General features: G+C 57.1%; 9 protein-coding genes across 9 annotated transcripts; 6 read left to right on the forward strand and 3 right to left on the reverse strand.

Annotated features, from left to right (window-relative positions):
• Window positions 1-1,491: 1,491 nt before the first annotated feature.
• Window positions 1,492-4,359, forward strand: EX895_005063 (uncharacterized protein; the record flags this gene model as incomplete). Its single annotated transcript, XM_029885657.1, has 1 exon — window positions 1,492-4,359. The coding sequence occupies one exon, from the start codon at window positions 1,492-1,494 to the stop codon at window positions 4,357-4,359; it is 2,868 nt and encodes a 955-aa protein (XP_029738223.1).
• A 566-nt stretch (window positions 4,360-4,925) lies between these two features.
• Window positions 4,926-6,707, forward strand: EX895_005064 (uncharacterized protein; the record flags this gene model as incomplete). The annotated part of the gene is made up of 1 exon (XM_029885658.1): window positions 4,926-6,707. The coding sequence occupies one exon, from the start codon at window positions 4,926-4,928 to the stop codon at window positions 6,705-6,707; it is 1,782 nt and encodes a 593-aa protein (XP_029738224.1).
• A 125-nt stretch (window positions 6,708-6,832) lies between these two features.
• Window positions 6,833-8,311, reverse strand: EX895_005065 (uncharacterized protein; the record flags this gene model as incomplete). The annotated part of the gene is made up of 1 exon (XM_029885659.1): window positions 6,833-8,311. The coding sequence occupies one exon, from the start codon at window positions 8,309-8,311 to the stop codon at window positions 6,833-6,835; it is 1,479 nt and encodes a 492-aa protein (XP_029738225.1).
• Window positions 8,312-9,715: 1,404 nt separating this feature from the next.
• On the reverse strand, window positions 9,716-11,645 carry EX895_005066 (uncharacterized protein; the record flags this gene model as incomplete). Its single annotated transcript, XM_029885660.1, has 2 exons — window positions 9,716-10,267; window positions 10,356-11,645. The coding sequence occupies 2 exons, from the start codon at window positions 11,643-11,645 to the stop codon at window positions 9,716-9,718; spliced, it is 1,842 nt and encodes a 613-aa protein (XP_029738226.1).
• Window positions 11,646-12,504: 859 nt separating this feature from the next.
• EX895_005067 (uncharacterized protein) lies at window positions 12,505-12,899 on the forward strand (the record flags this gene model as incomplete). Its single annotated transcript, XM_029885661.1, has 2 exons — window positions 12,505-12,710; window positions 12,782-12,899. 2 exons carry the CDS (start codon window positions 12,505-12,507, stop codon window positions 12,897-12,899), a joined length of 324 nt encoding a protein of 107 aa, XP_029738227.1.
• Window positions 12,900-13,952: 1,053 nt separating this feature from the next.
• EX895_005068 (uncharacterized protein) lies at window positions 13,953-15,422 on the forward strand (the record flags this gene model as incomplete). Its single annotated transcript, XM_029885662.1, has 1 exon — window positions 13,953-15,422. The coding sequence occupies one exon, from the start codon at window positions 13,953-13,955 to the stop codon at window positions 15,420-15,422; it is 1,470 nt and encodes a 489-aa protein (XP_029738228.1).
• Window positions 15,423-15,590: 168 nt separating this feature from the next.
• Window positions 15,591-16,044, reverse strand: EX895_005069 (uncharacterized protein; the record flags this gene model as incomplete). Its single annotated transcript, XM_029885663.1, has 2 exons — window positions 15,591-15,913; window positions 15,996-16,044. 2 exons carry the CDS (start codon window positions 16,042-16,044, stop codon window positions 15,591-15,593), a joined length of 372 nt encoding a protein of 123 aa, XP_029738229.1.
• Window positions 16,045-16,292: 248 nt separating this feature from the next.
• Window positions 16,293-17,813, forward strand: EX895_005070 (uncharacterized protein; the record flags this gene model as incomplete). Its single annotated transcript, XM_029885664.1, has 1 exon — window positions 16,293-17,813. One exon carries the CDS (start codon window positions 16,293-16,295, stop codon window positions 17,811-17,813), a length of 1,521 nt encoding a protein of 506 aa, XP_029738230.1.
• Window positions 17,814-19,014: 1,201 nt separating this feature from the next.
• Window positions 19,015-20,799, forward strand: EX895_005071 (uncharacterized protein; the record flags this gene model as incomplete). The annotated part of the gene is made up of 1 exon (XM_029885665.1): window positions 19,015-20,799. One exon carries the CDS (start codon window positions 19,015-19,017, stop codon window positions 20,797-20,799), a length of 1,785 nt encoding a protein of 594 aa, XP_029738231.1.
• Between the last annotated feature and the right edge of the window lie 539 nt (window positions 20,800-21,338).

Raw genomic sequence — 21,338 nt, forward strand, 5'->3', positions numbered from 1 at the left:
GTTAGCCCATCTATAGCTAACATGTTTACATGCACATCAACGCGCATCTCGCACGACTCGAAATCGCGCTCTCTTCCGCTGGAAGAGGACGGGGCGAACGAACGAGAACAGGAGGAAAAGCTCAGTTTTCGATGCGAGTGTCTCTCGCTTGTTTTGCAAACTTTTTGTTTGGTGTGGTTCGCATCTCCGTCAACTCCTCGGAGCAGACGATCCAGCCATCTCGAGAAGCTTTGTTTTCTCGCTCGTCTCAGGCACGCCACGCCGGCTTGGCAGTCCGTCATGCCCCACGCCGGCGGGCATGCTGGCTTCAACTCTAACGCCGGGCATGCCTCTCTGGCTAGATCCAAAGTCCACCTCGTTCCACGTTGACCGGTCAAGGTGGTTGAGTCAACAAGAGTGAGCATGTGCATGCCTCTGAGGCAGCGGTTTCACAATGCGAGTTTCGCATCGAAAAAAGTGATTCGCTTGTGCAGAACAAAATGTTTGCAACACACACACATAGGGACGACAGTCGGATGCTGCTGCTGCACCTTGTCGGAAATGCCCGTAACTTAGACTTATCCGAATCCGAAAGCAAGCCAGGAAAGCACCGACCACTGCATTGATACTAACCGCCGTTAGCAGCTGCTGCCGCCTGTCGGTGTAGCATGCACGTCTCACGTCAAAGGCAAGCCACGAACACAGCTTTCCACCGGAAACTACTCGGCTCCGATCAAATTCAGCGCCGCGGCGTGTGCCTCTCACTCTCTCACTCTCTCACTCTCTCAGTCTCTCCCTCTGCATCACCGAACAGTCTATTGGTCGTCCTTCTGTCTTGTTCCTGTCGTCCCTCCCGTGCCCCACTTCCCCCCCTCCAACGCTTGCCAGTCTAGCCCTTGCTCCCCCACGCTGCCTCGTTCGTTCCGTCGTTCGTTCGCTCGCTTGCGTCGAGTCAAGTCGAGTCAACGCTAAACAGAGCTCAGCCTCCTCGGTGATAGCCGCCGTCACCGACGACGCCGTCGCAGCAGCTCACTCCTCCTCATCGTTAATTGACTTCCCCCCTCCTTCTCGACTGCCAAGGCAAAGCGCTCTGCTGCACGGCCATCAGCCACCTCTTCCACCAACATTCCACCTCCATCCTCTGCCACGTCAACGTCTGCATCCAACTACTACGACGCGCGTCCCCGCCGAACTTCGTCGACATCCTCCTCCGACGTCACCCTTCCACCCTTGCACACCGCCTTGGCTTCCAGCTTGCCCATCTCGCACGGCTCGGCGCTGCCACCACCTTTGCTTCCGCCGGCCTCGTCTCCCACCCACCGCCACGATCCGTCTTCTTATCAGTACGCCCGCCCAGCATCGTCGGTCGCAAACACGTACAAGTCTTTCATCACACCCAACCATTTGATCAACACTGGAAGAGTCACCAATCCACCCGGCACGTCTCGCCCACCACCTCCCCTTCCTCTTCCTCCCGCCGCGGCTCCCGCCAACGCCCAACGCTCCGCCAGCATGACCTCCAATTCAGAAGACGCTTCCGTCCCATCCAACAGCGCAGAAGCCGCGAACACAGAAGCTGCCAAGAAAAAGTCGACCAAAAAAGCCGTCTCTTGCGAGCCATGCCGAAGACGCAAGCTCAAATGCGACCGTGGTTGGCCCTGCGGTGCATGCCGTGACCGCGGCGAGTCGAGCAAATGCGAATGGGCGGAAGGCGTTCGTCCTCAGACCACGGGCAGAGACGCCGGCGATTCCTCCCAAGTCAACGAGCGTCTCGATCGTCTCGAAGCCATGATGGGCGCCATCGCCGGCTCCCTCGGGGTCGATCTTCCTGGCAGCAAGGGCTCGTCCAACAACAACAACGCCCCGCAAAGAAAGCTCTCTTCCACCAGCGCCGCTTCCACAACTGCCTCCACTTCGAAGCTTTCCACCCTCGCCGAGCTCGGCGCCGTTGAGGCAAATAAGGCTGCCCTTGCCGCCACCCCTTCTTCTTCTTCTCCCGCAAAACCCCAGACGCCACGTCCCTCGTACGCTGCTGGCTCCATCTCTTGGGGCTTCGGCTTCGGCTTTTCTCAAATGTACCAGATCTCCTCCGAGGAACTCACCCGCAAGACCCTCTTTGACCTGCTCAATCTTTTGCCGGACAACACCATCGTTCGCAGTCTCACTGACTTCTACTTCAGAGAGCTTTCCTGGATGGCCCACCTCATCCCCGAAGACACTTTCCGCAAACGCCAACGTACCTTGGAAGAGATCCGTCTCTTTTGGAACGGCCGCCCGGACGCACTCCCCTATCAAGAGATGCGCGACTCGCTTCGTCTCGTCGCCACCATCCATGCGCTCTGCGGCGCGGCTCTCGTCTTTGGCGAGCCGCTCGAAGGCGAACTCTTACTGGAAAAGTTCGGTCAGCAGGCCTTCACCGTCTTTCTCGATGCTGCTCAGCACGCGCTCACCGTGCTCGACATCTACGAGGAGCTTCACATCGACAACGTACGCACCATGGTCCTACTCAGCTCGTGTCTCAGCGCGCTCAAGGGCCCAGCCGTCGGCTCCGCCATGACCGCCAACATCTGTTTCATGGCCTACGCGCTTCAGCTCGACGTCGAGCCTCCCGAGTCGCTTCCCGCCGACGAGCGCAAGGATCGAATCGGTCTCTTTGCCACTCTGTGCATTTCCGACTGGTTCTCGGCGGGCAATGTCAAGCGCAGCTACATTATCGACCCGGCCAATACCAGCCTCCCCTCGCTGTTTGGTCCCGACGCACACAAGAACGATCTCGTCTCGGTGCCCATGCGCTACAAACTTAAGCTCAGCGACGTGGCGCGCCGCGCAAGTCACCGCATCCGCATGTCCGAAGACGAAGCCTACGAGTTTACCAAGCAGCTCCATCAGGAAGTGGTGGCCATCGAGGCGAGCATCCCTGAACATCTGAGATTCGATGACTCGCTCATCGACTCGGACGATTCCGACAGCCCGGAGCGATGGCACCGCTCCGCCATGGCACTGGCTGTGCAGATGCAGCTGCTCACGCTTCACAAACGCTTCTACGTACAATCTTGGACCAACCCAAAGTACAAAGAATCGCGAGACATCAGCTTCGCCGCGTCCATGCTCATCATCAAAGTGTTCCGCAACGCTTTCAAGTGGTTCACGCCGCGAGAAAACGCCACTCTCGACGAGCAGAGAGCCATGATCGGCGAAGGGATGCGTACGCAGCACAACTCGGTTTCGCGGCTGTGGTTCTTTGCGCAGATGTCCATCATCTCGTCCCTCGTGCTCATTCACTTTGTCTCGATGCTCGACACGCATCCGCAAGAGTCGTGCGATTGGGACAGCTCCGAGCTACGTGCCCAAATTACGGACGATCTCAAGTTTGTGCGGCTGCTGCTGCAGGCGCTCTCGAGCAAATCCAAGCTGGCCATGGACGGCGCCAGAGCCATCCAGCCTCCCGAGTCGAACCGCAACAAGCGTAAGGCGGATGATGTCTTGACGGGATCTAGTCTGAATCTGGGATCTGTGCGAGGTGGTGGACCGTTGAGCAGTCGTTCGGCCGACAATCTGCCCATTCGGAACCCGAGTTGGTACTCGACCTCGTCGGGCTACTCGAACGGATCGACGCCTGCTCTCACAGGCGCGCAGCGTACATCGCCTGCCTACAACTCGCCCGGCTCGAGCAGCAACAGTTCGCACAGCCTCGCGCATTCGGCATCTGCTTCCGAGCTCGTGCGTCCCAAGCTGCCGTTTGATGGCCAAGTCCCCCCGGCGAATGCCAATTCGTTTGACGACATCGAAGCGCTCTGGCAGAAGCAGCCGTGGCAGACGGCTTCGCTGCGCATGGGCACTTCACCTGCCGTATCGCCCAATAACGGCTTCGGCGGTGCAGCAGGCAAAGGTCGGGCCGCGTCGGGATCTGGAAGCTCTCTGGCACCCAACGGTGTCAACGGCAGTGGCTACTTCCCTGCCCCTGTCAAGCCTGCCTCCAACCGCCCGCCGTCGTCGGCTGCCATCCCTGGCCTGACAAACGCGCCGACCAATGGAGACGGAACCAGCTCCAACCCGGACTGTCCTTACATCTGCGCCAGCTTCTTCGGACCTGATGCGAGCTTTGGCGATCTTGCACGCGCTGAAGCCGCGATCGGCAGGCAGGATGCGAGTTATGGCTATCCTGTCGCTCCGCTGAGCCCTTTCACAGCTTCGTTCATCAACAGTCTCGACCAGTACGTGGCCAGCTTGGAAGAGCCGATGCCGTCCAACAGTGCAGCTCCCGTGCCGATCCCTGTGACGGGCGTCAGCATGGCAGTGCCTCAGAGTCATGCTATTGTGCAAGCTGCTGCCGCTGCGACCGCCGCCGCCACCACTAACAATGGATCGACTACGAGCTAATCGAGTCCCAGCCGCCTGGTCTTGTTCTTTTTGTATTTTATTCAGTCTATAGCTTCGGATGCGTTACGGATTTCCAATTGTTACCACCTCTGCTACTGCGTAAATCGGCGTTGCAGGAACAATGATGAGCTTGCGTTGCCCGAGACGAGCCTTTAGGACCGCTGATAGCCGGGGGATGTGAGATGTTTGCCATGTGGAAACAAGATGCCATGCGAACGAGGGAGCGGACTTGAAACAAGGGTAAAATGTTTGCATTGCCGGTGCGTACGAGTCAATTTGGCCCGGCTTGGACGCCGACATCTGGCGAGCTCGGGCCATGCAAAGGGAAAGCAACACTGCAGCGATTGCGATAGGTTCCCCCCTCTCTCCTTCTCTTCCTCTTCTTTCCCCACACGTATTGGGAAGCCGACGACGAATTGCATCCCTGCCCCAGTGTCTAGCCGCTATCTTTCCGCATAGATCCGCCTGCAACCGCACATTCCCCCTCCTCCCCACCGACTACTTCAACCACCCCGTCAACGCTTTGCCTTTTGCATTCTGCCCCCATCTGCTCCTTCTTTGTCACAATGACGATGACACGCACGCCATTCGACTGGTCGGTGACCGACCCGCACCACAAGAACGAGTACATGCGTTTTGCCTCGCGTCGATCCACCGTGCTCTCGACCAAAGGCGTCGTCGCCTCATCGCAGCCGCTCGCCTCGTCCGCAGGAATCGAGATCCTCAACGCTGGCGGCAACGCGGCGGATGCGGCTGTGGCCGTTGCTGCCGCGCTCAATGTGACCGAGCCGTGCAATACGGGCATTGGCGGTGACGCGTTCTGCCTGTTCTACGATGCCGAGAAGCGTGCTGTTCGCGCCTTCAACGGCTCCGGGCGTGCTCCGCAGGCCATGACGCTCGACGTGCTGCGCTCCAAGGGCGTCGATGGCGTCGAGATCCCCGGAAACAGCATCCACAGCGTCACCGTCCCCGGCGCCGCCGCAGCGTGGGTCGACACGGTCGAAAAGCTGGGCAGCGGCAAGCTCACCATGCAGGACATCCTGGCGCCCGCCATCCGCCTCGCCGAACAGGGATACCCTGTCCACGAGAGCACCGCCTACCTCTGGGGTCGCAGTGAAAAGCTCATCCAGAACGCGTCTCCAAATGCGGGCGAGATGCTCTTCGACGGCGGTAGGGCGCCACGCACGGGCGAGCTGATGCGCATGCCCACGCTCGCGCGCACCTTCCGTGAGCTCGCCACTAAGGGCAAAGAAGGGTTTTATACCGGCCGTGTCGCCGAAGCCATCGTCGAACTCGTGCAGTCCCAAGGCGGCGTGCTCGAGCTCGACGATCTCAAGGATCATCTCGAGCGCGGGACCGAAGAGGTGACGCCGATCCAGTATACTTACAACCACCCTGCCGCCGCTGGCGATTTGGAGGGCAAGGAAGGTGTCACGATGTACGAGTGCCCGCCCAACGGCCAGGGGCTCACGACGCTTGTTGCGCTGGGGATTCTGGACGAGCTGCAGAACCAGGGCAAGGTGGGCGACCTCGCCAAGGTGCCGCACAACTCGGTCGAGTACTTGCACGCGCTCATCGAGGCGCTGCGTCTGGCCTTCGCCGATACGCGCTACCACGTCTCGGACCCTGCTCATTCGGAACACGACGTCGCCGCGCTCCTGCTCAACCCTTCCTACCTCGCCTCGCGCGCTGCGCTGTTCGATCCCACCAAAGCCTCGGTCGACCTCGAAAAGGGTTCGCCCACCAACACGTGCGATACAGTCTACTTCAGCGTCACCGACCAGTACGGTAATGCTTGCAGCTTCATCAACTCGAACTACGCCGGGTTTGGCACAGGCGCTGTGCCGCGCGGCTGCGGGTTTACGCTGCAGAACCGCGGTGCCGGCTTCACGCTGAGCGAAGGCCACCCGAACTGCGTCGCCCCGCGCAAGCGGCCGTACCACACCATCATCCCCGCCATGGCCACGCGCGGAGACGAACTCTTCCTCTCCTTTGGTGTCATGGGCGGCTTCATGCAGCCTCAGGGCCAGGTCCAGGTGCTCCTCAACATCCTCCACCACGGCTTCAGCGTGCAGGACGCTCTCGACGCGCCTCGCTTCTGCATCGGCGCCGGCATGGCCGGGCCCGAGGGCGCCACCTCGGAGGTGTACTTCGAGCAGGGCGTAGAGCAGCGTGTAGTGGACGAGTTGGAGAAAATGGGTCACAAGGTCAAGGTCGTCGAGGGCTGGTCCAGGTTCCAGTTTGGAAGGGGGCAGGTGATTCAGAAGGTCAACAACGACAAGGGCAAGCTGGTCTGGGCATCGGGAAGCGATCCCCGCGCTGACGGTCAGGCTATCGCTCAGGTCTAAGTCTCGCCGTTTCCATCCATGTAGCTCTTCTCTCTGCTCTGACAAATACATGGCATGAAATTTCCCTGCTCTCCTTCGCAGCGGCCTCAGATGCACTCGTCGCCGCTCATTCGATCAACGGCCCATTAATGATAGTACATCCTCCACCTTCTTGCCGCTTTCTCGTCGCCACTCCACCCCCACACGGCCCTCACCACTTCCGCGTCGAACCCCTCGCTCTTCTTGGGCACCTCGCGCTGTGCAAACCAGCTGTCTATGGCGGTGACGGGCAAGATTTTGCGCTTGACCTCGTGCTCGTTGACTGGTCCGTGATGCGCCCGGAAATGGTTGTTGTGCACGCACACGTGTTTGGGCACGTCAAAGTAGATGCATCTGATCGTGACGCCCAATTTTTGCGCGAGGTCGATGTAGAGCTTGCGCGTCTTTCGGTCGCGGTTCGTGTTGTCGACCACGCAGGATTGGTGGGATGCGATGGTATCGGCGACAACGCGGAGGCACTTGTCGCGCGAGCCGAGCGTGTCCTGGTTGACGTGGGCGTAGTCGGCGCGGGTGAACGTGCGATTGTACAGAAACGTCTTGCCTGACGCTGGTGGTCCGACGAACAGGACGATTTCAGGTTTCTTTTCGTTACCGCCCAAGATTGTTCGTGGAGCATCGTCGTCCGTGTCAAGGGCGGAAAGTTGCACCGTCACCATCTCGTCCTCCGGTTCAGCGATCAGCCCTTTCAACGTCCCGGTCGCTGGCACAGATGCAGACGGACTCCAAGGTCGAACTGGAATCTCGTATTCTTTCGCCCTGGCCAGAAAGTACTCCTCCGGAGTAAAAAACGTTAGGCCGGCGTTCAGAGCCCACTTCAGGTCGGTGTCCTGATGGTCCCTCGTTTTTTTTCTCCCGGCCGCATCGCCGACGAAAAAGCTTTCCTTGACGTCCACCTTCACATCGCCGTTTCGCTTCAAAAATTCTTCCCACATCCCCAGCCTGGGCTTCCTGAATTCATCGTCGCCTAGCGCCGCAAGCACTCGCATTGGCACGTCGATGGCCGCGGCAATGTGCGCCATCTTCTTCTTCCATGTGGCCAAGCCGGATTTGGCCGAATAGGCCGTCTGTTTTTGATTCGTAATGACGACGACAGCAAAGCCTCTCTCGTGTCGCTCTTGAATGCGCTGGATGACGGTCAGTGTGCCGGCACGAGGTGGAGAGCTGAAGAGGAACTCAAAGTCGTACTCGTCCGTCTTGCTGGGGAACGTCTTGCCGTTCTTAGGACGAACGATGGTGCCATCCAAATCGTAGAATGCAACGTTGCTGCTTGGCTGCGGGTCACCGTAGACACCGTGCAGGCACGTCTTGTTGGGCCCAAGCGGTTCGAGCCACTTGAGACTCTTGGTCGCTGCGGACAACGAGGCGCCGCCGTTGGTAGAAGCGGTGGTCGAACGAGGCTGGAAGATTGACGCTAGTTTCGGTGTCGGCTTCTCGACGACGCTGGTGGATGCATTCTTGAGCTCAGACGCTCTAACAGGCAGAATGGTCTCTTCATCGCTACTCGACTCCTTCTTCGACCGCTTCGCTGCTGCCACGCCGTCCTGCTGGGCTACCGTCCGCTTCATCGCTGCCGCCTGGGAAGCTGAAATGACGCCAGACCTCGCCCGGCTGCTCCTGACTGCGCTTGAAGCGCCAACAAATCTCGACAGATGTATCGCCCACAGCGTGTTGGCAGCTTCTCTTGCTGGAGCCGGTGGGATTGGCGTGTCTGGACGCGTGCGAAAGAAAGAAGCGTTCGAGTGAAATGGTGGCGAGAAGGTGAGGTTGCCGAAAATGGCGGTGGCCCGTGTAAGCTGAACCCTGAATTCGTTTATTATACAGTGGTCTCGGAATTTTATCGGTCTCGGCTTCGTACCGCACCTGCCAGCTGCCTGATCAACCTCCATGTTGACTTGTCCAATTCGGCGCGACAAACAAAGGGAACAAGTCTGTTTTGCTCTCAGGCTGTTCAGATGTTTGACAGCCGCAGGTGTCGAAGAGCTGATCATGCAGAGACGTGCAGGCGTGCATGCTGAAATGAAGCAGAGTGTGTGTCAAGGGCCTGATCCAAGCTGCAATGTCATCGTTGATCCATCGTACGAATGTGTCGTTGGTCTCATCGTGATCACCACCTCATCACACGTTCATTGTGAAGATGTAGCACCGAGCATGTTGGACGAGGTGGAAAGGGATAAAGGCAGCCGTGAGGGGTGTGAGGATCTGTCCGAATCCCCCAACTCAACAAGCTCTCACACCTCACACCTCACACCTCGGACCCAAAGCGACGCAACAAGCACACTACCCAAACACTTTCACCTAGCAGAGCACATGCAACAATGTTAAACATGTTTGCCTCACCCCGTTACCCAGCTCCCTCTCGTACCGAGTCGCAAGAACCGGTGGTCCTCGTTGCACGATCTGTCATCGCAGCTTTCTTGCATCGACGCACACCATCATCCTTCTCTTGCACATCATCGTCCTCTACAACAACCTCGTCTTGTGCGACGCCATCAAGTCCGCAAAGCGCAGAAAAAGCACCTCTGGTGCCCGCGTCGGTCAAAAAGGCCTCAACCGCGAACCTCAACTACGGCTCGATGCTCAAGCACTCCAGAAGCGATAGCCGCAAGGCGCAACGCAAGCAGTCGATCTCTCGCCCCTTCTCGCCCGACTCTCAATGGCTCGACCATGCCGAGAACGTTCAGCAGCAAGAGCAGGAAATGCAGACCGAAGAGATGGTGTGTAGTGTGGGCAGCGTTTACTCAGCTCGCAGTTGGGAGACGGAGGGAGAGGTTAGCAGTCTTGGAGGCGCGTTCGAGTACGACGAGGACAGGTGCTCGATTCAGACTTTTGCTTCGAGCGAGAGGAGCTACTCTTTCTTCTAGCCATGCTCGGCTTCACGTCATACTGTGTTATACTGCTCATATGCGCAATCTGGTTACCTGTTCCGGCGGGGTATCGTATACAAATTTACAGCACCTGTTCAAGGCACTCTAAGCCTTGAGCTTCTCCTTGAGCCGCGCCAGGCCGCTCGGCTTCTCTTCGGTATCGGCATCCTCGCCCGCATCAGTGTCGTCCTTGGCCTCCTTTTTGGAGCCCAAGCTCAACTTCTGCTTGAGCCTGCTAGCGAGCGATTCCTTCTTCACCCCCTCTCCTTCATCCTCACCTTTGCCCTGCGTGCGTTTCTTGTCGTTTTTCTTCTTATCCTGCTTCTTGGATGACTTTGCCTTGCTCATGACCTTGCCGTACTTCTCCATACCAGCGAGCATCAATAGACTCTTGGAGAGCGTGACGCGTTCGAGGTCCACTCCAGAGTCCTGAAGCTTTTTGACAAAGTACCGGAAGTGGGCGGTACCGGCACGGTAGTGTCCAGAAAGCGGGCTGAGACTGGTCAGCGTGCCATTGTCGACTTTGAGCAGACCAGCCGAGAGAACGCGGCCGCCGTAGAGGAAGGAGGAGTGCTGAAAGTAGCCGGTCTGCTTCAACCCGATGTAGAGCTCATGGCGAGAGTTGAAAACGTAGATCCACGTGTTGTTTCCGATGGTCTACGGGGAGGGGGGCGATGGTGAAAGACGTTAGTAACGAAAGACTGGTATTCACGCGGATTTCATGCGAGCAGGAAGGTGGACTCACCTTTCTAAGGAGCATGTCGGACCAGTTGGAAGAGTTGAAGGCATCAAGATGACGCGACTTGCCGCTCCGCTTGGACTGATAGTGTTGCGCTTCTTCCGCCTTTTCTTCTTTGGACATTTCCTCGCCTTCGCTGGACGAGGACGAGGAGGAAGACGAGGTGCCGTCGAGGTACGAATCCAGCGAGCTCTCCGACACGCCACGCTGCAGAGCCCGACGCTCACGATCCTTGCGAAGCTCTTGTTCCTCCTCTTCGCCAATGTCAGCGATGCCTCTGCCTTTGCCGAGGTCCTTGTGCTTGTTGCGCTTGGTGTCGATGGGCTTACCATTCCTGCGCCAGATGAGCTTGCCATCTTGAATGTCGACAATGTAGTTGCGTCGTTGCTCGGAACTGAGGTAGATGACGCACTCGGAATCGAGGCGTTCGCGGGGGCAGTCGTCGATGCTGACGTTCTTGCCATCTCCCTCGTCGAGCCAGCGGAAAAAGTTGTCGCGGGTATCGGCCTCTTGCCAGGCTTGATGGTAGTACTTGAGGTTGGAGCCGTAGCGGTGTTTGCGATCGACCATCTCGAGCCAGTACTGCTCTTCCATCATCTTGCTGAGTTCTTGGGCCTTGCCGCCGCGCGTCCACCACTCGATGAGTTTGAGACCCTTTTGCTTGTCCTGGGCAATGCTTCGGATGTTGTCGACTTTACCGCCATCTTGAGCGCCGGGGACGTCGCCGACTTTGGTGTCTGCTTCAACCATGGAGTGTTCGTCGTCTTGCTTCTTGGCTGGCTCGAGCGATGGGCCGCCCTCGACAGGCGCATCAGCACGCCCGTTGCCATCCTCGTTCTCCGGTGTTGCATCCATCTTTTCAGCGCCAGAGAGCTGGCCGGCTAGCAGCTTGCCTCGCTTCCATCTGGAGCTGGCATCGTTGCGACCGGTGTTGGAGTGTTTGTTCGCTTGTTCCAGCCGCATGCGGTGGACAGCATCTGACCAGCGAGTATCTGCCGAAATGTTGCAGCCGTCGAGCTGCCTTCGCGTGCGGTAGCCACGGTAGTTGCGTTGGATGAGGAGGGCTGCGGCCGTGTCGTCGTCGTTGTTATGGTCATGCTCGTGTTGCTGTGGCTCGGTCTCGTTTCCGTCTTGCGTGGACGGCTGCTTTTTTTCGCCCGCTTGCGATTGAGTATCTTGTTCGGTGTCGGTGGACATGGTGGGTGGTGATGGCTTGGGGGCAGGGGTGTCGTTGGCTCTGAGCGACTGCTGCACTTCGATGACGGGGGGTACGGTGCGAACTTGAGTTGCTGCCATGGCGCAATGTAGATGCCAAGAGGTAGGGGATCGATGGCAATGAATGGTGAAGGGGATGAAGGGAGAGGAAGATAAAAGTCAGACGACTGACTGCCTCAGCCGTGAGCTTGGCGGTGAGACTTGGCAGAGCCATCTGAGACGAGTCTTTTTTGTCTCAAGTCCATGCGGGGTCTTAAGTCGGGACACAAAAACGCGTGTAAAGCGGGATCAGCCATAGGGGGGCATGTGGCAGAGCGTCATCGAGTCAAGACGCTCCATAAGGAAAACGTTGAGACGCCGCCGGTCGCTTGCAACGAGCCGGCGAGATGCATCGAGACACAACAGGAACACACGATGTCGATGGCTCGGGTTTGAGACGCAGCTTGCAACAAGTGACGCAACGCCAGTGTGGGAGAACTAGCGTGGGGCAGTGCAAAAATAGCTCTCCGACCTCTATCGAACTTCATTCGTGAGCACACTGCATCAATGACATACCGCCGGCCCATATCGACCTTCGCTTGTTTGGCAAATGCCGTCCGTGTTGAGGTCTGGATGAGTTGCCCCGTGCCACTCACCTTGAAGTTAGGGGCAACGTCGACGACGACGAAGGGATGTGCGATTGGGGTTGCAATGCCTGCGTATGGCGCGATGATGTCAATTCGCTTGTCCACGCTGAGATGCAAAGCTCGTGTGGGGCGAATCAGCTTCGAAGCATTCTTCAAGTGTTAAAGCTTCAATCTGGAGGAGCTCGGCGTGCATCCGACATCCGAATTTTGGATTCATCCTGTTGAATCGAATCCAAGAACCGGACTATCCGACTTTCCACACATTGTCACAGCCACGAAGCATCGAGCGTGGTCACGGACGAGCGGAAGTCAGAATGTCCACAGAGACAGTCAAGGTCAACGTCGAGTTCGGCGGAGGCACCGAACTGCTGCTCGCCCCACCGCACGAGAAGAAGCACAAGCTCACTCTACCACGAAACGATGCAGCAGGTAACGAGACCAATGTGACTTTCCTCATCGAACACATTCGCAAGAACCTCATCACAGAGCGGGAAGAGCTGTTTGTCGACGGTGACTCAGTGTAAGTTGGGGCGCGCAGAGCTCGGTCAACTGCTAAGAGGTGCTGACCTCTCCTCTTCCATTTTGTTTCAGTCGCCCCGGCATCCTCGTGCTCATTAACAACGGAGACTGGGAGCTGGAAGGAGAGGGCGACTACGTGTTGCAAGACGGAGACGAGATCGTATTTATCAGCACATTGCATGGAGGCTGATCTTCAGTCAACACTCTGCTCCCTTCCCGTCGTCTCTCGCATCGTTCCAACGTTCGCATCAACATTGTGTAGCATACCCATGGTCCCATTCAGTCATTTCATTCTCACCATCGCACTTTCTCAGACCGAACGCGGTCCCGCTCTCTGTGTTTGTATCTACCTCTCCTGCTGGGCTCATTTGGTGGCTGGTCGCAAGCTTGGTTGTCAAGGAAGAAACAGAGTGTGGATGGAAAGGTCTCGCCTGCCTGTACAGTCACGGCCACGGAAACTTTCTTCTTGCGCGAACCTTGTTCTAGCGACGCCTCTTCCGCGCAGCATCGCGGATCGACAGCTCACTTGAAAGAAGCAGCTCGTCCACATTTCCAAAGCAGACAGCACGTAAGCCATTCGTGCTACGCCCCCTGCCTCGCCTTCGCATGCCCTAAGCGAGCGGTTGGATGCCTTCTTCGTGTGCCCCCTGAGAACGTGGTCTAGAAAGCTAACCGCCCTTGTCCTCGGCAAAAAATAAATCCAAGAAAAAGAACGAAAGTGAGAGCCAGGCTGTCAAGAAACGAACGGCGTCAGTATCAATCGTCTGCTTGTTGTTCTTCCGCGCACGTTCTCTTGCAGTCCGCCGTCGCTCGGAACATAGTGGCATGTTGTTCGTTGCCGATGGCTCGCCGTTGACAGAGCTGCTGGAAAGTTAGAGTTCAGAGGGGCAAAAGCTTTGTCACTTTGAGCTTGAGTGTCGAGCAGAGATCTTCAAGACAGATCGCATACTAGGATTAGCTGCAGGCTGTCAGACGACACTGAGCTTCGGATGCTCAGGGGAAGCCAAGAGATGGGGTCAGAAGGCGTGCGGTCTCTTAAGCGGAACAACGACTGACATGCGGAGTGCATGCAGCCAGATGTATGCTGCTAAGCAGCTGGCCAGCAGCTTCCCAGATCGATGCTGTCCGAGTCTTATAAAAGGGTGCGCCTATCAGTGTCCATCCTGCGCCTCCTCGTCCTCTTCTTCGCCACCCTCTATCCGTCCACCTTTCTTTCTCTTGATTGAGGGTAGCAGCTTCGACGATGCCGACAGCAATCAAGTCGCCCTTTGCAACACTCACATCGGCCGTTTCCAAGTACATCACTTCGCACAAAGCACGCGTGCAGGCACAGAAGCAGGCCAAGGGCACCACTTCGGGTCCCACGGGTGCTGAAGTAGACGCGCAGGTCGCAAGCACCCTCTCCAAAAAACAGGGCGCCCAAATTGCTTCCAACGTTGATGCTCCCTCAACAGCTCAGGTAGACGACCAAGGCCGAACGCTGGGCTTGGAAGATCCAAACGAGCCTGCACTTCAAGACGATCCTTTGACAGCACTTCGCGCCACCGCCCAACCCAACATCGTCCCCACCACCCCAGTCATCGACCCAGCACTGCTTGCAGAAGTGAGCGAAGTCACGTACGGCGCCCAAACATCCATTCCTGAATTGTCGCCTCCCACCACCACTTCGACGCAAGTAGTCGATGCAAATCAGTACGGCTTTGTTGACCCTCGAGTCTACAGCGGCACTTCGTTCGATCTGGTCGGCGATGGACTACACGAACCACTCAATGTGATCGTCTCCTCGCTTTCCTCACCCGCAGTTCTAACCCGAAAAGGTCTGCAATCCTACTGCCGTGCACTCGACTTTGATCGCGAGTGTCTCGGCCTGCACGCCGGCGGTTACCAGAAGGCCTACGTCGACCTGCGCGGCTGGCGCGACCAGGAATTTATCTACCGCCAGGTGTATACGCCTCTGGATCATGTGTTCGGGACCTGCATCGAGTCGGTCGTAGGCGGCAACCATATACGCGCTTGGCAGCAACAGGCTTCTGGCGCCTGGTTTTTGGCTACCAGCAAGGAAGAGACCGCTAGCAAGAACCACATGATCGTGCCGAACGGTTACAATGTTGGCCGCAATCTGCTTGTCAAGCAGGCGCTGGGTAAAAACAAAGATGGCAAAACGAGCTTCATGTTTACCAGGTATCAGACGCAGGTGGAGTTTATCGCCGGGTTGATGCCGCAGGGCGTGCAGGGGGTGAACCATGATATTGCGGTGGACGGATTGACGGCGGTGCTGACCGTGACGGTGCTACCAGAGACGAGCTGGTTCGGGGCGAAGCAGGTTGCGCCGGAGACGCAAGAGAGCCATGTGGCCACGGGCATGGTTGCAGCAGCTGCGCCTGAAGACGGACCCGTAGGTGAAGGAGAAGGCGATGAGCAGCGGGAGATGACGTCTCGCCGTGAGCGCCCTACTTCGCTGGTGAAGCGATTCAGTGCTGCTCCTACTCGTCGTCGACATAGCGAGGAACGACAGGCCAACCGATCCGCACCGCGCGTCTGGCAGAGGTTGAAGAGGATGTCGATTCCTAAACACCAGCCCGTCCGCGAGACTGCCAACAGCGACCCTGCCGTAGCTACCGTCGATTCAAGCTCCACTGTTGCAGCTCCTCCTGATGCTGGCAAATCTCAGCCGGGTGGGCTCGTCACAGCTGCTCCTCTCGTCGCCGCCTGAGCTCTCCTGAACACTACCCCTACCTATACAGCTGAGCTCAGCGCCTTGTCCTGTCCAGGCTTCCACATGCTCCGAAACTTGATACCATCGAATACCCATCATCCAATACCACATCCAAGTCCCCACCCACTCTCTTTTTCGACTGTGTCTTGATTGCTGGTGCCTCACTTACTTTGAGAGCGCCTCCTTGCCCGCCTGCCTGCTCTTCTGCAGCTCAAAGTTGTCCTTGCTCTCGATCTCGCGCTTGACCTTTTCGGTGCAGAACCACAGATCGCGCAACTTGGGCGTGCAATTCTTCTCTAGCTCGGCGTCGCCTTTGGACGTGTACTGTTCGAGACACTTGTCGTACGCAATCACTTGGGAGACGCATCGATTTTTGATCTCGTTGAGCAGCGGGACGGCCGCAGCAGCACAGCGTGAGAGTTCGGCCTTGTATGGCTCGCATGCGCCAGGGTTTTGCTGGTTGGCGAGGATGCAGCGCTGAAAAGTGTCTGTCGTCGTGTAGCGGCGACGAGCCAGAGTGTTAGCTGAGTAGATCGACAGAGGGGCAAGGAGAAGGGTCAGAGCACTTACCGAGCTGCTTGCCACACTTTGCAGCGACTTGATCTATTGAAGACTCCATGTTCGATAAGCTTGTGGTGGAGGGCAAGATGAAGACAGGAAGGAAGCTTGAATCCATCAAGAAGAATCGACGTTTTGCCTCCACCTTTTCTGCCAAATCACCCGATTGTGGCAGACGACAGCCTCGTCCAAATTCAGATTTAGAAGATTCCTCCACACCAACACCAAGCGGCACTGCGCACGACTCAGCTTTTTGATCCTGCATCCTTGCATCTCGCCATCATCACTCCCCTACAAAAACACAGCAAGATGGCAAAAGGCAGCTCGATATGGAATGAACAGCTCGTATCGCTGCTCGGTTTGGACAAGGAGACCGTCAAGACACAGATCTTGCCCTTCCTCGACTCGTTCGACGATGAAGCGTCGCTACGCACGCATCTGCAAGGACTGGTCGGCACCGATACGACGCTAGCCAAGTCGTTTGTGCGTGACTTTACCCGCTCTCGATTTCCGCAACAGGCGAGTGCGTCAGGTTCAACGACTCCGACGTTGCCAGTCGCCACGACTACAGCTACAGGTACAACACAGGCTATAGGTCAAAAGAAGCGAGCCAAAAAGACATTGGCGGAGCGGGCAGGCATTGGGCAGACGCTTTCTCCGAGAAAGGTACAAGATTCCGGTCTGGACGGGGACGAGCAGATGTCAAAGCTGTCAGAAGCGTTTGGTGGTATGGGGACCGTCTACAGGAAGAAGCAGGACGAAGACGACTTCTTTGCCGGAATGGGCAAAGGCAAGAAGGCAAAGCAGCTCGGTGTGAAGCAAGCATCGTCAGGGAGTAGCACGCCCCGGGTCGAGCACGACTTGGACGCTTCTGCGATCACAGACGCTGTTCCGGTCGAGAGCTTTCCTCAATCAGCAGCGATTGCCAGCGACGAGCCTCCCACGTCAATGTCGGCATTGCAAGCCAAATTACAGCCATCTCCACCACCAACCGCCGCTATGCTCGCCATCGACGCAGTCGTCGAGGAGCTCACGTCCACCTCGGCCTCGACTTTGGGCTTTTCAACCGAGGGCAAACGCAAGATGTGCTTTTGCCAAGGTCGTCGACATGCACTGGCACCGCACGCGCCGCTGTGCTATTCTTGTGGTCTCATCCTGTGCTCAGCTATCCAACCATCACCGCTAAGCCCGTTGTCATCGTGCCCCTCTTGCTCTGCCTCGCCTCTACTCGGCGCAGCGGCACGATCCGACCTCATTGCCAAACTCAGCGCCGAGCGTGACATTCTTCTCGAACAGCAACTGCTACAGATCCAATTGCAGCGAGAAGCAAGGAAACTCAACAAAGCCACCGCCCGAAGCGCCAAAGAAGAGGAAGCTGCGCTCTTTCCCAAACTGGGCATGGAGGCGGTCTTCACATCGTCGAGCGGCGTGCCGCACGCAGGACCGGTGATGGGCAAGCACGGAGCGCTGCAGAAAGCCAAAACAATCGCAAGCGATGCACAGAGGACGGCGAAAGTGCTGAGTTTGGATATGAAGACACACAAGGTCAAGACGCACACCAAGGTCACCCGGCCAAAGCCTGCAGTCGCGAAGCAAGAGACAGCTTCAGTGGAGACCGAGGTGGATTCAGAAGAGGAGAATGATCCTTTCGTGGGCGTAGACGGCTCGACGCTCGTCAAGAACGACGCCGACGATGGGCTGCGTGCAGGAACACCAGGCAAAGCGGCGGCGAGGGCTATGGCGACGACAGGCAAGGCGATTCCAACACGTTCGTGGACATTTGCTGGCAGCCAGCTGACGCTGCGACCCATCACTACGTCTGTACAGTGAATGTGGCTGCAATCGTATTATTGGTGCTGTTATTGGGATTGGATTTGATAGTAAAATCTTGCCAGAAAAGGGGCATCAAAAAAGGAAGTTTAAAGTTGAATGTGCTGAACGACCATCCAAGAAGCCGTTTGGGGGCTGCCCTCGAAAGACACGATGCCAAGCTGTGACGCTCAACACAACACTCTTGTGGCAGCAAGTTGTTCTGTGCAGCAGCGAGCTTCAAAAAGACTGAGACAGTTGATGGCTCGCGGCAACTTATCCTGTCACTAAGCATAAAGGCAGAGTGGATCGCATGTCTCGGATGCCTCGTTTTGTGTTTTGGCTGTCATGCAAAGTAAGCATCTGCCACGATCTCATACGACTCGGCTATGCACTTCCATTCTGCTCTTGTGACCACTACCTTTTTCGGACTAAGACGCCCGCGTAATTGTGCTTCGTCATGCTCTCTGTGCGGAAAGGCGGTGTCGCCCGTCGGTCAATCCGTCGAAGAGGGTCCAGCCCCTGAAATCATGCTTTGCTTTGATGTGCTTTCTGTTCTGATCAGTGTCTGCTGACTAGGGCAATGATGTTGGCGAGTCGAGCACACGACCAATGTGGCCTGAGAATTTCCGGCAGCATAAAAAAGGGGAAAATCCGAAAATCTCTCTCTTTCTCCTCTTCCGGGGAAAAATAAGGGGATCGGCAGCTGACAAGTTTGACAGGCCAGAGACCAACGACAGTCATCCTCTTCTCTGTTTCTGTTTCTGTTCCTGTTTCTGTCCTGTCATGATTGCTCCGGCTGCTCAGCATTCCGAAGAAGCACATCGAATGAATTCCACACGCTCACACCACCTCGTCCATTTCCCTTCTTCACCGTCACCGTCACCTTCACCTTCATCAACACACAGTTTCTCCATTCCACTCAAACTTGTACACAGGCTTCATTTCGTCTTTCGTTGCGGCTTCAACTCGCTATACCCACACAACACATACCCAGCAAAACGTCGCCTTGCTCAAAAAGCCCACCTTATTCCGTTGCATCCCCACACGACTCTTGGCCTTCGTCTTTGCTTCACAGTACAATTGCATTCTTCAGCCTCTGCTTGTGACGTACTTCCTTATAAGCGCCTCATCTTGCGTCGACTTTGATCCCTTTCAACGTCACTGCAGCTGCCTCGACACCTTTTGTATAATCTCATCTATAAAGGCTCTCGTCGCCAACATGCGCGCGATCGCTCACATCGTCCACTCATCCTTCCGCCGCGTCGAACGAGCTGCCGACTGGCTCACAGGATGCGCGGGACCCCTCTTTGTCGCCATCTGCATCACCCTCGTCGCAGGCGGTATATGGACCTTTTTCACAACCATGTTCCTCGAGCTCGCTCCCGTCCCCTCAGAGCTGGCAAGGCTCTTTCACACCTACTCTCCGGCACACATTGCTCTCGGCTTGGTCCCAACATTGTTCGACTCGACCTTTGCGGATCCAATAGCCACACTCCGCTTCTTCTTGTGGTTGGCGCTGTGCTTTTTCATCGTCTACAGCATCGGCTGGCACTACTACATGGCATGTACCGTCCCGCCAGGGTCGATTTGTGACGGCCTCGGTGACGCTGTTCCCGAACGAAGGAGTGGTCCCGGCAGCCACATTTGGTGGACGAGGTACAGAACCCGAGCAGCAGCAGCATCCGGCCCTAAGGTCTCGGGCCTCAGAAGTGCGACAGGACACACTATGGCGCACGAACAGCCCGAAGCAGCGGCGCCAGTCCGAGTGTCGTCCATGGCCGATCTCCGCAAACTCAACAAGGCACTTGATGGGCTCGACAGCAACAGGACCCGATCGGCCTCCGTCACGGCTGGACTCAGATCGTCGCCGAATGCCAATGCCTCCTTCTCCTCCTCTCATCGCTCGTCGACCAGCAGTGAAACCGGAACCCCGCGCAATCAATCCAGGAGCGACCTGCCACTTTCCATCCACGATCTCAACCCGGGCCTCGTCTCCTCACCTGCTCCATTTGCTGACAACGAACCCTCGAGCAACCCTCTGTTTGTTCGTGCTGCTCGTCAGAGCCAAGACAGCACAACAACCGAGCTCGAGACATACGACAACGACGACATCAATGACGATGATGACGAAGACCTCTTTCCTCTGGCTGGCATGTGTCACAAGTGCCCCAAGATCCCCCTCGTCAAAGCACTTAGCGTGCTTCCGCCCGAGCTGCGCAAGATTGAAAAACAGATCCGCACCAACAAACCCTCGCAGACGTTCGAGACCAAGCTGTCACCGGAGGACATGGATGAAGGCGAAGCGGAGGTGCGATGCTGGCTCGGTGACTCCGCCTCGGAAACCCTCGTAGCACCTCCCAAACCCGAACGCTCGCACCACTGCCGAGCGTGCAAGACGTGCACGCTCAAGTTCGACCACCACTGCCCTTGGCTCAACCAATGTGTCGGCCTGGGAAACGAGCGCTACTTTGTGCTCTTCATGGCCTGGCTCAGCTTTGGTTGCGGCGTGGTGCTGTATTCGGGTGTGGGCGTGATGAGGAGGTCGCTGAGCTGGAATGCCAGCTGGCCGTATACGTATACACCCAGAGTGCTGGTCATGTTGTTGTTCATCCTAGCGTTGGTGATGGGCCTGGCGTTGGCAGTCATGGCAGGATGGCAGATGATCTTGGTCGCGCGGGGAGAGACGAGTGTTGAGTCGCAGGATAACGGCCACTACCGCGAGCTGGCGAAGAAGCGCGGGCAGGATTTCGTCAACGTGTACGATGTCGGGCGGCGACGCAACATCCAGCTGTTTTTCAACGTCGGTCCGGGCTCGCCGTATGGGTGGTACACTATTCTGCTGCCGATGCGAGTGCCACCCTACTCGGACGGCTGGCATTTCGCCAAGAGGAGGGGATTGGGAGGCAAGCATGCGGGCATCGAGCTTCAGGAACAGCTTACAGATGAAGAATTTGACGACGAACACTACCAGTCGTCCGGTGGTGCCGCAAAAGCGTCTTCTTAGATCAACGTGTCCTGCAACGTGTCCTGTTGTCTTCGAGTCACTATTGTCGTTAATTGTATACCCTCTTTTGATCAAGCATCGGGTGTGTGGGACGTGGAGTGACTCGGGCTGCAAGTGGGCGCGCCGGCCAAGTGGCACGCACGCAGCTAAGAACGCTCTCAGATCCACGGCTGCGCGAGGTAAGAACGAGTCGAGACCATTCTTGCTTGTCTGTCTATAATCAACGGGCATGAAAGACCCTGCGAAGAGCTTGGTGTTGGTCTCAGCAGCAGGAGGTGCACGTTTTCTTTGACCGCCGAGTCTCCCTTTTTCCAATTTCGCCGGCGGTCAAGCACTCTCAAGACGCCGGCCAACTCGACGGCACGTTCGCGAGCGCGCATAAGCTTCGTCAAGACCCTGCATTGCCGTTACTTGGCATGGACCGACCCTTGCCTCCCCAAAAGCTTCATTTCCATGCTCCCGCTCCATCTTTGGCTCCTCTGTCTTCACAGCGAGATGCGTGCGCACGTTTCAGAACTTTTTGTCAGGGCTCAGTCGTT

Source organism: Sporisorium graminicola, chromosome SGRAM_5 (assembly GCF_005498985.1).
Source record: "Sporisorium graminicola strain CBS 10092 chromosome SGRAM_5, whole genome shotgun sequence".
NCBI lineage: Eukaryota > Fungi > Basidiomycota > Ustilaginomycetes > Ustilaginales > Ustilaginaceae > Sporisorium > Sporisorium graminicola.